The following is a 16,835-nucleotide window of genomic DNA, read 5'->3' as shown; positions in this document are numbered from 1 at the left end:
GTAATTGACAGTTCATGCAGCTGACTAGTAATTGGGTGAAGTTGACTGGTAATTTATAAGAGGTAAACAGCATTGACAGGTTAAGGCTCAGCAGTGGATTTACAGGGGTATTAGTATTGACCGTTTACTGTGGTGACTGGTGATTTGGATGAGCTGAGAAGTACACACACAGATGCACACACACACACACACACACACACACACATGCACGCACAAACTCTGGCTTCATACCTTAAAATGTATTTAAAATGTATTTGTTCGCTCTTATCTATTTATCCTGTAAAGCAACCATAACAACAAGCCTGTTTCCCAGTATTTCCCCGTAAAAATAAGTGTGACTTCACTTCACTGACTGGCTATGCATTTCACTGGTTCTGTAAAGATCATCGTTGAGAGGTTAACTGAACCAACTGGTGCGTCATTTTGGCCAAACTGGGACAACGTGAACTGATGTGACGTGTTTCCCTCGCCAGATTGTCAATGACAGGCTAAGGATGTTCAGCCTGCGAGGGGAGCGTGTGATAATACTGATGGAGAGTGACACTCAGAGAAGGGAGCGTGGCGTAGCAGCAGCTGAATGTGACTTTGAGGGCGTCACACACACAGACTTACATTCAACCACTCATATGCACATGCATCCATGCCAGAAGACACACGTCCAACAACACACCCCGCCCCCACACACACAGAAGTACACAAAACAGCTGGACAAGACTATGCATGTCATTTTTCGTGCATGTACAAACATTAACCAGATGTCTCTCTGTAACCTCCACACAGATCTTCATCAATAACAGCAGGAGCCACATCAGAGTGACAATGAATTTCCATGTAACACTGCAGAAACATCAGGCAACACTATAGTCTAGAGGGATGGATTTATGTTGGAAGGATCGCAAATGGACAGATCTGTGTATCGATGTGTGAAAGGAACGATAAATAGATGGACACCTGATGCATAGACTGAATAGCTGTACTATTTGTACTCTAAATTGGAATATTAGTCAATGTAGCCTAATTGATTTGATGATGCATGGCACAATCAACAGGATTGCGAAGTCACCAGTACAAACTACACATAATTGTTGGTTATAGTCATCATAATTATTGCCGTCTTCAAGATGAGATGGTGAGGCATTTCAAGGGAACAATGGCCTGTGAAAAAGCGGCTCCATTACCCGACAAATGGAGATATACCTGATGAATCGCCACGCTCTTAGCAGCGGATTTAATCTCTAATGATCCATTCAATCGGACTAATCATCTACTTCTAATGTCAGTTTGTTGCAACTGACCATTTTCATTCAACCATCCATCCGTCCATAACTTTCTATTGGCACTCATCTCACTGGGGTATCATTTAAGGACAGCCATGAACTGAAGAGGCAGCGTCAATAACATTAATTATCTCGTATTGTACACTCTGTGTTCCTTATCCAGGCCTTCTTATCCAGTGTTTTTTCAACTTTTATTTAGCGAGTGAAGGGTTCTGCTGAGTACAAGTGGTCATTTTCAGCACCACTTAGCTTTATATCTATATATTTACATGTATTTACACCTGGGACCTGCCTAATGCAGCCACAGCTATACTGTTGGCTGCTGAGCAGTTGAATGCCTTGCTCAAGTGAACCTTCATGATGGTTGTTGAGGGAGGGGAGAGTGTTAGTCACCCAGATTTGTCCACTTAGTCTGGGGATTCTAACAACCTTCTCGTCTCAAGCCCTCTTTTCTTACTTTTCCTACCTTTTTCACCTCACTTACATGCTACTGCATCACTTTTGCAAGTGACAATGCATTATATCATACAATACCCATTTATATCACCTCTAAAGTATGGGGGGAGGAAAGACTTTCAAGCCAAAACCTTCAAAGCCTCTGTCTCAGGAAAAAAACAATCTCATTTTTGCTTCAAATCCCAGTGATCAATCTTGCCTCTCGCCCGTCTGTCTGTTATCTTCTCCCATTTGTCTGGGGTCTATTTTGCCCCATCCATCCACAAACCACCCTATAAACCTGACTTTTCTGACGGCCTCATAGCACAACATCGGTGCTCTCTCCGTCTAGCCTGGGGTCAGCTCAGGGAATGAGATGGCGTTGCGGAGATAGCGGAAAAATGTCACCCGGGGATGAAATATTGATGGACAGAAAGGCCTTGCCTCTTGCCCATGCCCCCGGGCGAGGAGCGAGAGTCACACAGTCGATGGGCAGCGAGGAGGAATGCCCAAACAAACACACAAATCCGCAGAAAAGTAGACAGACGGACGGCAAAGCGGGAGCGCCGAAATCCTGCCCATCCATCCCCTCGGTGGTATCGTTATCTTCTCCCTCCCTCTAAGCAAACCATAATCAGATTCAGTGTGCTTCACTTGGTGCGGTTTATTTCCAGCCAAGGCCTCGCAGGCTTAACATATGCGCCCCTTCTAGCAAATAAGGAATCAATACAATGTAAATAAGGAGAGGGAAAATAAATCAGCGCATCTAAATTTGCATAACTAGATGCAAGGTAAAGCTAGGGTGAAACACGCCAGCCTGGTTCAACAGTGAATTGTATGAGCTCGCTGTTTTTTTGTGAGGCTCATTTTACAAAGCGGGAGAGACGGCGGAGAGAGATGTCATCCCTCTGTTGTTGAACAAATGCGGCCCCTTTGTTTTCTCTCTTCAGAGCAGACTGCGGACTCATCAAGACGTCATTAATGTCAAGTAGGAGTCGAGGTGTTTTTGTATAAATATATGCTCAGCACCATGACTGCATAATTTAAGGCTAATGATGATCATGTCATATCGGTACTGTTTTTTAGCATTCAGTAGAACAGCAAAGCTAATGAAGAGGCGATAAAGCCTTATGAAAGCTACAGCGTAACTGTGATGAGAAAACAAACAAACAGAAAAGAAAAGTAGTCAAACCCTGTCCGAACTACTTGCTGATGCCTCGATGCACAGAGGCAGAAACCTCCTGAAGACCAACAGCCTCTGGTGACAAATACATCCAGCATTTCTCGGTAGATTTCACCCATCAACATGTCCTACGCGATACTATTCATAGATGAGGGAATTAACAGCCAATCGCTGGAGAGAAAAGCTCAAGATTCCAGCCAATGATAGAGCAGCAGTAGGCAGGTTCGGTAGATTACTCACCATTGATCCACTTGGCCTCCGGGTCATGGATCATAAACTCAGGTTTGAACAGATCCTCCACAGTCAGTTTGGTGTCACTTCCAGCTTGGTTGTCAGCTGCAAAAACAAACCGTGAATTGTTACTGGAGCAGTGTGAATTATTCACAAACGCCTTTTCTAAATATAGGGTTAGTAATATATGCTTCTACAATCTCTCCAGTTACCAAAAAGTATCAGTTCTATCAAGACAACACCCACCTTAGTGTGATAGTATCACTGTAACACTCCCAATTTTTAGCAAACACGTCTATAAAACTGAGTCAGCCAGCCTTCAACATTAGCTAACCTTGAAATCAGCTCTCACCACTGGCATTGAGGCATTTTCCTTGAGTTGTAAACATCAAAAACGCAAAGTTACCTTTTTAAAAGTATGGCCCTGGGCACAGAATGCACCCTGGGGTTACTGCACAATCTTTCTGCATGTTTTAGAAATATGCTTTTTAGACTAATCTTTCAAAATGCAGGTAAGTGAGCGTTGGAGACTGCGGGTACGAGGTAGAATAGTGCTTAAAATGTTCTACCAAAGTAAAAATGTTAGATACAAACCAAACTCTCTATAAACTCCACCTGCACGGCATTTTCAGCAAGGAATAGTCCAACTTGTCCATAACAGTCTGTTTCTGTGCTCTCCTACTGAGGGCTTGCATGTGAATCAGGTTGACTGGTGCTGCATACTGTAGGTGCATCTTAGATAGGGTTTTATTTTTGCTTCAATTGCTTATTTGATGACTGCAAAGGTTTACTTTCCTGTAGGTCTATTTCAAAACTGGATGGTTTTCACTTTTGGAACAGTTCAGTTGGTTCTGTTGTGCCAGAACAGTTCGATTTATCATACATATTGTATAAATTGTACTCTTTCACTGTGTTAGTCTCCATATCTCAATGTACACATATTTAAGAATAAATGCACTAAAGTTGTATTTTCTCCTATTTTGCTATCAAGATCCCTTACTTCCTGGAAAACAGCATGTCTTTAGTGGTTGATTCATGCTGTACCGTGTAGGTACACAACAAAAATCCCAACCAATAATGCCATCACAGATTTTTTTAAACACCAGTGGCAACATGGGACGGTGGTGCATTTTTGGGTGTTCATCCCCGAAAACCCTGTTTCCTTTTCCACAGGTACCATGGTTGCTTCCCGATGGATGAAATGTATTCATTTTAAAGAATCCATAATTCGTGACAGCTCAAGATTATGCACAAACCATTTTTAAACTTCGGAACACTTCTGAACAGCCCCAACCTCCCCGCCCCAACATCCTGTTTCACCTAGAAATACGTCTTTTTCCGTAATTTCGGCACCGAAATGCCGTTTCCTTGTGACTTTAAGATCCAGGTTTTAAAGTAGACTGCCTCCCAATGAAGTACAACCCATTACATGTTGTAGTGAATAAAATAAAAAACCTGGGAGATTGCAATAAGGCTGTCATGTGCAAGCATTGCTAAAATAGAATCTTATCAGAAGATTTGATGCAGCTGGATGGTTTCACCTGCTCTGAACGCAGATGTGTTGAGCAGCCTTTTAATCCACATGTACACACAGGCACACACAAACACACACACACACACACACACATACCCATGCACAAACACATCCATGTGAAAGAAAATCTCACACACACATACGCACACACATACACGCACGCATAGGACAATAATTTTTCTTACAATGGCAATTCATATGTTCATTAACATGATCATTAGTGGGCTAGAAAATCCTTCAGCTGTTCAAACATTGCCCCTGGAAATGTTTCATTTTTAATTATGAAATGTTATGCCATTAGCAGAAAGAGAATGCGTTAAGCCAATTGTAAGCTCCTTCTGAATAGGACAGCTGCTGATTGTGAGCAGGAGAGGAGGGCCAAATCATTTTGAATGTCAGCCATGTTGGCTTTCCTTGATAACTCCACACAGCATGTTTGTTTATGAAGGCAATGAAAGTCTAACCAACCGTGGAATACGCCAGGGGAGAGCGTGGATGCGTGGGCTGTGGATTGTGGTGATTTTACATCTAAGCAGCGCTGATTTTCTTCTAACATTTTGAAGGCAGGTATAATAATAGTGTCAAAACCGCAGAAGAACAGTGATTAGCTAACTAAACCCAACAATGGTGTGATATCGAAGTAACACCTCTCTTTAAAAAAAAAAGTAAAAACAGGCAGTTTTCAGGACAGTCATGTACACCAAAGGAGAACACAGTCGTTGCCGTGGGTTACCTGGCGTGAGGAGGATGACGGACAAGGTGATGAGGGAGCAGACCACCAGGATGACCAGCAGAGCGATGGCGATCCCCTTCCAGTTCCTCTGAGGAGGACTCACCCCACCCAGGTCCTGGAGAGAGAGAGAGAGAGAGAGAGAGAGATGGAATAGGAAAAGGACAGAGCAAAAGAAAGAGGGATAGAGCGAGAGGGACAGAGAAAAGACAGAGGAAGAGATATTAAAGTTGATGTATTGTAATAACTAACACAGAGGCAACACTTCCTCAACTGACAAACGCTGGGCTAGAAATACACAGTTTTGTTTGCATCGCTCAAGTATGACAGACACAATGTGTACAAACTTGATTCTTGCTACCAACAAGGCCAGAGGGACGGGAGTGTAAATGACAGCAGGCATTGAATGTGAAAAAAGCTAGAAATATCTCATTTTGCTGGATGAATAAGCGTTCAGTGGAGAATGTGAAAGCTGAATGATTTACAGACACAGCAAAGCAGCTCCGTCCCGAGGCTCGCAGACTGTAGGCTCCGTGTCGGGGGCTCTAGTTAAGCTGCATGATGAGGCTCATACTAAGCCACGCGCCGGTGCTGCGCACCTATTAACACGGGTCACACCGAGGCATTGTGCGTTCAAGCCGAGATCCTGCATGGTAAGGATCCGCATTGAGGGGCTTTGCATAAGCCATCCATGAAAAATGAAACTCAATATTTTATGATTTGCGTTTCAACGGTGAGAGGTATTTGCATGGTTCAATCGCCGTTTGGCAACCCTTCTCTTCGAATTACACCCCCTGACCCTTGGAAAACACGTACCTCCGCTGGGGCAGAGCAATCACACTTTGAGCAGCTGAGTTTGGTGTGTGTTATGACCCTAATCAAACTGAGATGCTACTACAGCTTCGCCTTATAAAAGGGACAACAGGCATTTGCATTCAAGGGCTCCATCGGTCAAACCGGCTTCAAAAAGGCATGGCTTGAGCAATCTGACCACAGAGTCTATGTGATATTATCTAAAATGGCTATCCAGAGGTAGTTTGGGAAGCTTTTGCCAGCAACTCCATCTCTGAGTCCTGGTAGTAGAGGGCCTTAAACAGGGTCTCTCCTCCACATCTGCTGGCTCTGATAAGGTGAATTAAGCCCCCCCCTGTAAATGTCTTCTCTCCGCAACTCCTTCTGGCCTCAATTACCCACAAAACCCTGCAGGTGCAACACAGAGATTACTGGCCACCGATCCACTTCTACACTTTGATTGGCTGGAGGGGAGGGGAGGCTGGATGTGATCGCCAATTAGAGCTAGATTCCGCTTTTGAAAAAAAAAAAAGCTTTTTCACATCTCTGTCAGATTTTCTCTTGAATCGATTTGCTAAGTGCTTGGCATGGGGGGTTAAAAGCAGGGCAGGAAACAGACTTTTTCATCTGACAGCCACAATGACCGGCAATTTCCAAAACACTTTCCCTGATTGACAAGCCAATTATGATTTGGGTTTTTTTTTTGCATAAGAAGTACCTCCAAACAATGGTTTCTCACTTAACAAAGTGGCCGGTAGTAGGGCGATACTAACAAAATCAAATATCACAATATTTTAGACCGAATACCTCGATATCGCTAATGTGACGATATTTTGGGGGAATAATTATTTGTGCTTTCATAAGAGATTTACATACAATAAATCTTTGAAAAGTTGTAGTAATGATCACTATTAATCAGTAATGTGTAATCAGTAATAAGTAATGTGGATATGATGAGCAGGTTAAGCCAATCATTGTTCATTCTACTCAGCCAGAACTGGCTAATAAGTTCAGAAAATTGTATCATTTTACTGTAACACAGCCTTTAAGACCAGGAAGAAGCAACATTTAAGTTATTTCACAATATTGCGAAAACCAAAATCCCAGATGATATCTAGTCACTGCAATACAATATCTAATATATTACAATATCACTGCAAAAAACGGCCATCTTAACAAGTCACTTAGTCTCATATTCAGCCTCCAAATCTTATTTTTCTTAAACCAGGAGAACAATTCTGCCAATGGGGGTGAGATAACTCCAATGCAGTTTCACTTGTTTTAGGAATTTTGTAGAAATTAGTGTCAGTATCTTGAAGCAAGTCAGAATAAGGCAAAATCACTGCACTACTATCAAGAAAATGACACTTGATTCTATAAAAGTCTTGAAACAAGTTGATTTGCACTGGAAACAAGTGAAATTATCTAACTCCACTGGCAGATTTTTTCACTTACTTCAAGAAAATTACAATTTTAGGACCCAATAATAGACTAAATGACTTGTTAAGATGGAGATTTTTTGCAGTGATCAATATTATACGATATATCGCCCAGCTCTAGCCGGTAGAGTAGACAACATTACCAGTCACAGCCCAAATTTAAAGGCACTTGGCTGGCTGGTGTCAGTTTTCCTACTCTGGTTAACAGGTGGACATGAGAACCGAACTCACCCATTGGGCCTCGGAGGAATACATGGACCCTCTCAAACAGATAGCAGCGGTGCGCCGTCCACATGACCGCGAGCCCTCATTACAGAGATGCAGTGTTACATCATTTACTGCCCCCGATGGACTCATAGGGCTGATCTATTATCAGGACTTGGGCCGCTGCTCATTTCATTAATACCACAAAAGGCTGGCTTGTCCTTGAACGCTGACAGCAACTCTAAATTGCCATTGTGCCTCCATGCATGAGATTCTTTCTCCCTCTCTCTCTCTCTCTCCCTCTCTCTCTCTCTCTCTCTCTCTCTCTCTCTCCCCAATTTCCTATTTAGCCATTTTTGAATCATCATCCTCAATTTATTAACTCAATTATGAGCAATGATAGAGCCACCAAGAGAGTTTTGACCCACTGAGTCTCTCCATTACCATTATTAGGATTATGGAACCATGGAAAGGGCCCCGATAAACGGTTATCCTCCCCAAAGGAGAGCGCCAGCGACTGGGCTGGGCGTGTTTCACAGACACTCCCCACCACCACCGCTCCATCACCACCATTAGGACCCACATCAGAGGGAACAGATCTGTCAAGAAGGATAACAGACAGGCTTCCTGACCTCTTCTACAAAGTGGAACTAATCTTGTCTCTCTGGATTGATGTGGTTGGCAGCGGGTCTTGTTTTAGTCGAAAATGTCTGAATCACATTGACACATATACTGTACATAAAATCAGTGTTGGGACTAACACGTAAAATGGGAGTAAAATGCACCCACATATAAACTTCAGTAATTGGAAATACTCGCATTATTTTGAACTGCTTCAGGAAAAGTGTAAAAACAAAGTATCCTGCAAGTTATTCATTAAAACACCTGTCGACTGCGAAGAATAGCACTTCAAATTTAAAAAAGCATTTGCATAACAAGCACAATACAACAACACTTGAAGAGAAAAGTCTAACAAGTTACTTTTAATCAGCAGTAACTTAGTAAAGTAACTAGTAAGTCTCAAAAGTAACTTTCCCCAACACTGCATAAAATACATAAAACTAACACCCAGGACAAAGCTTAATATACGTCCCAAGAACTCCCACTCTCTGGACATTATCATGGCTTGAGGCACATTTTTATTTTTAAAAAGTAATCAGCCAAAAAGCAGTAAAAACGATAGATGTCAACTAGTTTGCTACAATTGACCAAATCCAACTTTTCTTTTCTTTCATCTTACTGGAAAGATTTTTCCAATTCAACTTTCCAGGATCCGAACAAAACAACAGAGTCATACACTATAACTCAAATGGCTCCCCAAGAGCATCTTTCTTCTTCTACTAGCCAATTTTTTGCCTTTGATTTTCTGTCAACATCTGTCATTCATCTTCAAAATGTGTTCGTTTACTCCACATAAAGGTGTAAGTCTGGGGTGCAAAGAGACGCAGAGGGCTATAAATAAACTCCTGACAGGCTGGGCAGCGAGAACAAGGGAGACCGCACCTTCATTTTTCTTTGCCTAAAACGAAAAAGTAGAAGGGGAGAGGCTTATTTCTGGAAAAGTATTTCTTTATCTAGCCATTCGATTGTACCTATCACTCTCTATCATATCCATAATCAGTTTAGGGACATACTGTACCTGTAGGAATATTTGTTATGTGTATTGTCTGGGAACTGTGGTTTTTATCTTTGTACTCCCATTGGTTACATGCTTGGCCCTCTTGAAATGTAAGCTATTTAAGCTTATTCTATTGTTGGACTCAATTGTGCGTCATTAGATAAAAACGTCAGCAAGAATTTTCTACGGTGCTGAAGTTACCAGTCCACAGTGATTGCATAATTACATAGATCTAAGTGTTGGGGATGATCTTTTTCACTGCAAAATGTCAATGTAAAAACATAATACGTTTGAGTGAAACATTGGTAAATAGAAACATTTTTATATATGTTATCAAGGTATAATGTTGCACCAGACTCGTACCCACTAGCCAGTACTGCAGTATTTAGTATAAGACATAACGGGGCTTTAGTTTCATATACAATTTACAATTTACAATTGTTAAGGGGGGGGGGGGGGGGGTCATAATAAATAGTTCTGATTAATCCTGATATGCTTTCTCAAATTAATGCATCACTGCATGAACCATACTGTCATCATTAACAACATCAACATATATTGTATACATCAAGTATTTTTCGGATTGCACATGTGTAAAATGTCTTGTCTCTTATGCACCTTCCAACTTTTAATATTTACTTCACTGCATGTGTTTTGTACGGCATCTCAGCCCGGGGAAATCAGAATCCATGGAACTCTACTTGGTTGATTAAACCGACTCTGACTGTGATTCTACCATAGATCTGGGATGAATATCATCAAGCCCAAAGTCAATACAATCAGTTATTCATCAGGTCAAGCAGACCTCAAGAAATAACGTGACAAATTTGTTGTTAAGGAAGTATTGAAGGGCATAGTCAAATGAACATCGATGTTGATGTTTATCCATGCATGCATTTCAGCGGGACCTGACTCACACTACTCCTGGCAACAATAAAGCATTCAAGTCATACACCAGAGCAAATTTACAGTCAGAAAATAAGAACAGGTTTTTCTTCTCAGACTTTGTTTCCTTGCAACTGCACTGAAACCAGACTCTGCGTCAATTTATAATCTCTTTAACTTTGTTTGCATAATTCAGATCATGCCATGTGTTTCACAGTTTCAGTTTGCAGTATGTCAGTCATGGTAAAGTGTGAATAAAATCCCTTCCCTCTGGCAGGGCACCATATCTCATATATTAGCAGCATATTCCATGACTACTTAATGACCAATTTTATAGAAGTAATCTGTGGTAACAAACAGTAAAGCGGACAACGTTCAGGACAATGGAGAAAAACTCCTGTGATTGCTGCAAAGCAATCCCCAGAGGGTCATATGGCTTAGCCGTGGCTAACAGAAGCCATTTTCTATAATCACATCATTTGTCTTTGGAAAACAACAATAGCCTATGAAAACAGAGAGAAAAAAACGAATGTGCAAGGATAACAATGAATGACATGATACAGGAGGCCATAATGAGAACAGCAGGAAAGGACGAGCGAGAGAGATGGAGAGGCAGAGAGCTGATTGCCATGCTGCTTGAATGCACACAGTGACTTAATGCTGAGCATAAATATAGACTGATGTGTGTAGTTTACTGTCTGTTGTATGTGCTGCACCATCCATTTGCATTGCATATGAGGCCTTGCTGACCATTATGACATTATGTACTGTGCGACTCTGTTACTTGTTAAAACTGCAACATGCAACTTTTTTCCCTGAGGTAGGAAGTGTATTGTTAGTTCCGCCCTCCTCCCACTCAGTTGGTCAAATATTCGCCCCAACACCTGTCACTCATCTTGATGAGCTGTCTACTTTAAATGGTATCTAGAATGAGGCTGAGGTAACCGGCGTCTGTAAAGCCTCCACAGGCATTGGAGAAGCAGATGGCAAACGCAGCCGATCTGCAATTTAAAAAAGCAATGTTGATGCCCACCGTGTGTTTCAACGGGTGTCGTCTGCCGCATGTTTCGTTTCTCTGTTCTTTCGTTTCTTACCGATTGTTGTTGTTGCTATGGCTTCCGTGCACTTGACAGCCGCAACCCAGCTCACGGCAAAAGGTGTATGCCCCAAAACGTCCCGAACATCATTGAAAAGCCAATTTCAGCCAAACGGGGTGATTTATGCATGAACACACAGGGTCACAGACAGACTCAGACTGATAAATGTAGAATATATTTTATTTATTTATTGTTATTTTGATGTCAAAAAGGTTGCATATTGAAGCTTTATTATGTCTCTGCACCAGTGTCACCAAGACAAATTCCTGTACTTATTGCACTTGACAGATGATTCTGATTTTGAGAGAGAGAGAGAGAGAGATAGACAGACAGACAGACAGACAGACAGACCGACAGACAGACAGACCGACAGACAGACAGATGGAGACATAGATAGAGAGAAAGAGAGAGAGAGAGAGAGAGAGAGAGAGATTGCAATTTTCTTTTATTGTTATTATTATGTTATTATTGCTTTTATTGATTGTCACCGTTTTGCTTTGGCAACAGATAATGAAGTATTTATGCCAATAAAGCTCTTTTGAATTGAATTGAATTGAGGGAGACAGAGACAGAGAGAGACAGACAGACAGAGGGAGAGAGAGAGAGAACGATAGACAGAGACAGACAGACAGTGAGAGACAGAAAGAGAGGGAGAGAGAGAGCGAGAGAGAGAGAGAGAGAGAGAGAAAGTGAGAGAGAGAGAGGATGATCGAGTCAAAGACATTCTATGAAATTAGGATGCTAATGATGGCTCTGAGATGTTTGATTAAGACCCCTGCCATCTTCATCAACCCCCTGCTAATAAGCTTATTCCTTACTGATGCACTGTGTGTGTGTGTGTGTGTGTGTGTGTGTGTGTGTGTGTGTGTGCACACGCGCACATGAGCATGCAATAAGCCGGCTGTTAGAGGAGTCAGGCTATTTATAGAGCAGTGAGCTTACCCTCGCCTGGACCCTGACCTTGGAGAGAGTGTGACAAATGACAAGGAGCATTTCAGCAAAAGCTAGGCCGTTTCAACAATGACAGCAGGGTCGGAGAGAGAGGGGGAGAAATACCATCTCTATGGACTTATTTTTGTTTACCCATGAAATACCATTACTCACTGCCTCGTGTATCATTGACAGCCACAGCAAAACCAAGGCCATGCTGGTGTCTTGAGGCTTAACATCTGAAATTGATCCACTGGCTAATAGGAAATGGCAAGCTTAGCCACATGTTGTCATCTTATTGTATTTAGCATTATCAGCCTCGCCCTGAGGGACACTGCCATTGGCCTTTGGTCCGTGTGAGGCGATTCTCAATTAGTCACGGTCTCTGTCATATTGGTTTCAGATATCCTTGGCTGTTGACTCAGTGCAATAGTATTATATTAATGAGCGCCGAGATTAGCAACATTTGTATGGTAGAATCACAGCATTAGCTTCTGAATCATCACCAAACATGGAAAAACATTCATGGCAGAGGCTAGTTTTGTGTTTTATATAGATCACTGCTCTTTGCATTCAGAGCTTTAAAAACAGTGTATTACATAAGGGCGGTAAAACTTTTACTGAATTAAAATGAGGCTTCTTTAAAGTTAAATGAGCTTGGGTTCATGGTATTTGGTCACACACTGTATATTAATGCATAATGCATATTGTTATTTATAAAACCAAGCCTGAAGGAACACTGTATTGGTGAAAAGAGCAAAATATTAGCCAAGCATAAAATATTCATGACCTACATCAGGTAGAAACTTGTAAAGTGTGCAGTAGTCCTGTTCAGCACAGGATCCTGCCTCTCTACTGAAGAAAACATCTTCTACTGTTCAATAGAATGAAAAGAATAGAAACTTTATTGTCCTCATCAGTAAATTTGCCTTTGGCTTCACTGCTTTAGAGTAAATCAATACAGATACAATAAATACATAATCGAATGCCTTAAGAGACGAAGGACAGCACAGCAAAGCTTTCAGTACACATTCCAGTTCTTATTTGCAAAAAAGTGCAGTTCCTTGTGGAGGATTGTTAGAGGTTCAGGTTAAGAATTTAATACAGTAATGCACTGTGGGCCAAAAGAGCTCTTGAATACAGTCTTTGTGACTCTGGGTAATCTTCCCCATCTCCCGGAGATGTGGAAGACATAATTTGCGCCTTAAGCCTTTTCGCCCGCTCTGAACCACATGCATGTCAGTTCTTTCTGTGGTTTTACAAAAGTTTTACAAGCTGTATTCACAGTCAATTTACTAATTTTCTTTGCCCCAAGGTTGCCATGCTAAGTTGAAATGTTAAGTCATAACACATTCAATGAGGCTTTTGTACACTCACAACTCCAAAATGTCTTTTCTGAAAGTAAAAATGTTGGCACCATTAACTTCCTAAAAATGTAAAGTAAGCATAATTTCATGTATGGATTAACTTTTGCCACTTGAATCAGTATACCAGTCTCAGTGGAAACTCTACTTCATTTTCTTTCAATACTGCTAGCTACAAAATCAAAAACTAAGTCATTTGCATATCCCTGTATCAAAGAGCTTTCAAAATGAATTTGTATGAGGAGGCTAGTTCACATTATCCATTCTGGATTCATACTGTAGCTGCTACATTAGTGATAACAGTCTGTGCAGATTTATATTCTTGTCAGTATTTAGCCTCAGTAAGGTGAAGGTTTTTTGAAAGGAGTTGTTGTTGCTCTCAATTAGCCTCACATCAATAATATAAAATACACTAAACTAACTTAAGGCCTGTATGGACAATTTACAAAACAAAAACATGTCAATTACCTTTGTTGCCACTATAATTACTTTTAGGATTTCAGTGTGATGGAAAAATGCATCATTTTAGGGGAGCTATTCTAAAACACAACAGGATATGCTATGACGCAATGTGTGTGTGTGTGTGTGTGTGTGTGTGTGTGTGTGTGTGTGTGTGTGTGTGTGTGTGTGTATGTGTGACTGTGAGTGTTTATAGTAATAGTAAATGTGCAGGGACTGATGGAAATTGCACCGGAAGGTTGCAATGATCTGCTCTACTGTCCTTTCCTGTAAAATTGGAATGGTTTGCAGCACTAATACTTATGCAAAGCATCTTTGTTTGCCTGTTTTTTGCAGTAAAATTTGTGAAAATACTAGTGAAAAATGCTACATCTTGTAATATTGGATAAGCTGTAGCTTTGCATGTGCCTCTAGCGTATTAAAAGGAATATGAAGTGGGATCAGCTCTGCATTTCAAACCAATACTCCTGAACCATCAGTCAATATGGCCCAGACTGACTTTGAAAAACTCAGCCTCGCTCTGTGTTATGCAAATGCCTTAAACAGCTCAAACCCCACGGTGAAATACAATAAATAAAAAAACAGTGAAAAGTGTAAAAGCAAAGCACTGGAACTCTAACCAACTTTCAAACAAGCAATCTGGGAAAAAGATAGTGGGAGAATTGGCAAAGGAAAGTTCAGGCTGCATGTGTGGGAGTTCAGGCTATTCAGACTCGACATTGATCGTTTTTCCAAGTCCACGGGAGCCAAGAACTGTGACTCTTGTCCACAGTGAACCTGAAAAGGTATACAGCACCGTCTGTAGCTGTGGCTCAAAGAGAGGCGCGCGGCAAGCACCACATGCAAGCACTCCGAGTGTGAAGCCAACGACTGACTGCAGCAAAACGTCAATCTAAGTGAATGTGGATGAAGTAGGGTATGTAATAATAATAATAATAAACTTTATTTATATAGCACCTTTCTTAACAAGGTTATATGGTGCTTTACAATAAAATGAGAAGAAGAAATTTCAATAAAAACAGCAAAATACTGAATGCAAATAATACATGAAGGAATAAAACAAAGGTAAGAGCAAGCAGTACAAGTGTAATTAAAGGAAGGAACTAAAACATACATACTGTATACCGAACCATAAAAGCCCTAGACAATGTGAAGATGTTAAAAGACATTTTGTTTAAAACTTGTTATAAAAAAATTAAAAGAAGATACCAAGCAAAACAGAAAGAAAAAGAAAATGCATATGGTCTGTTTTTAAAGGTGTCAACAGAACTTCAACTCATATTGCAAGCAACTTACATTGAATCAATTCTTTTAAAAATTAATTATTTCAACTAACGTTAGCTACTTTTCAATACCTGTCAATAGAAATGGTTACATATACATGCATATATATGTAGGTGGAGTTTAGGTGTCTTTTCTCTAACTTCAGCAGTGACTGTCCCAGGGAAAAATACATGTTCAGTACCTGACAAGACACGATGAGCGCTTCATCTATCTTGTATTGCAGGTGATGCATCTATTTTCAGGCTGTCTGGGTGTCATAACTCAGACAGCCTGAATATCAAGCATGAATCAAGCCCACCTCACATTGCTCACATACTGGAAGCTGTATTTGAATATATTCTTTGCCCAGGTGTGGGTTCAACTCATGGCTAAAATGATGCAAATGTCTCTTTCAGGTGCTCAGTTGTATGTTTTCTAAAGTGCTTATCTGATGCCTAAAACTGAATCCTCATTTACTATGCAGTAGTTGGCTAAACAGAATCTATGAGACAATGCACTGGTACACACTGGGGCTTACACTATTGTCTCTGAATTTCGACTCCTCAAGAACGATTCTATTCTTTGGATGTTCAACCATAAAAACAAAAGAGGGCAGCGGTCCAGAAAGGGGCAGAGGCATGGCAAATCAATGCCTCGGAGACTTCATTCCAAAAACAATTTTCACATTGTTTACTTTTTGCCCGAAAACATTTTAGTGCTACTTGTATATAGGCTTGTCAATTCTGATGTCGGCCTCATTGAAATCACTGATGTGCAAAAAAGCAGTAATGTCTGTTTTTATTGATGGAGTCAAAGACCGGCGGAGGAATTAATGAGCTGTATTCATCGGTATTAGACCATTATAATGGATGAGTCTTAACCCAGACCACCTACAGTATGTGGAGGACCCAGGACAATAAAGTTAATTCTATTAATCAGCTTTTACTCTGACTGAATTTTCTGGTGCACATTAAAATGTGATTTGGTTTAAATTACACGGTGGGTGCCAAAGCCTTTGTCTCTCCCCTGCAGTCAAATCTCTGATTTGAACGCAATTAGACACAGCTGACTACATTCCTAGGCAAATTACACTCCGGGCTATGGATAAGATTCCAGCCATTTCCGCCCAATTCAAAAACAAATCTCATTTATCAAGAGAAATAAAAATTGAAAGAGAAACTTAACAGCAGCGGCGTTAGCAACACAAGCTCATCGGCACGGAGCTGAATGTGTCCGTTTGAAGACAGGAAATTGTCTCTCTGTGTGCGGTTGAAAAGCGGCGTTGTGTTTCTTAGACGTATAGGTGACATTGGGGAATCCAGCAGGCACTGAGCTATAAAATTGCTGGTTGAGGGGGAATTAGTGAGGATGGAGAGGCAGAGAGGGAAGGGCAG

The 16,835-nt window shown here is 41.1% G+C and overlaps 1 protein-coding gene across 1 annotated transcript in view; it reads right to left on the bottom strand.

Annotated features, from left to right (window-relative positions):
- The window catches only part of dpp10 (dipeptidyl peptidase like 10), a 154,503-nt gene that overhangs the window by 61,551 nt on the left and 76,117 nt on the right, over positions 1-16,835 (bottom strand). Inside the window, exons 2-3 of the mRNA XM_071918271.2 lie at positions 5,394-5,508; positions 3,136-3,231 (exon numbers count right to left, since the gene is read on the bottom strand). Coding sequence (XP_071774372.1) covers positions 3,136-3,231; positions 5,394-5,508 — 211 coding nt within the window. The remainder of the gene's footprint in view (positions 1-3,135; positions 3,232-5,393; positions 5,509-16,835) is intronic.

The sequence above is a fragment of the Centroberyx gerrardi genome, chromosome 10 (assembly GCF_048128805.1).
Source record: "Centroberyx gerrardi isolate f3 chromosome 10, fCenGer3.hap1.cur.20231027, whole genome shotgun sequence".
In the NCBI taxonomy this organism is placed as follows: Eukaryota; Metazoa; Chordata; class Actinopteri; order Beryciformes; family Berycidae; genus Centroberyx; species Centroberyx gerrardi.
This window is presented reverse-complemented; position numbering and strand designations above follow the sequence as displayed.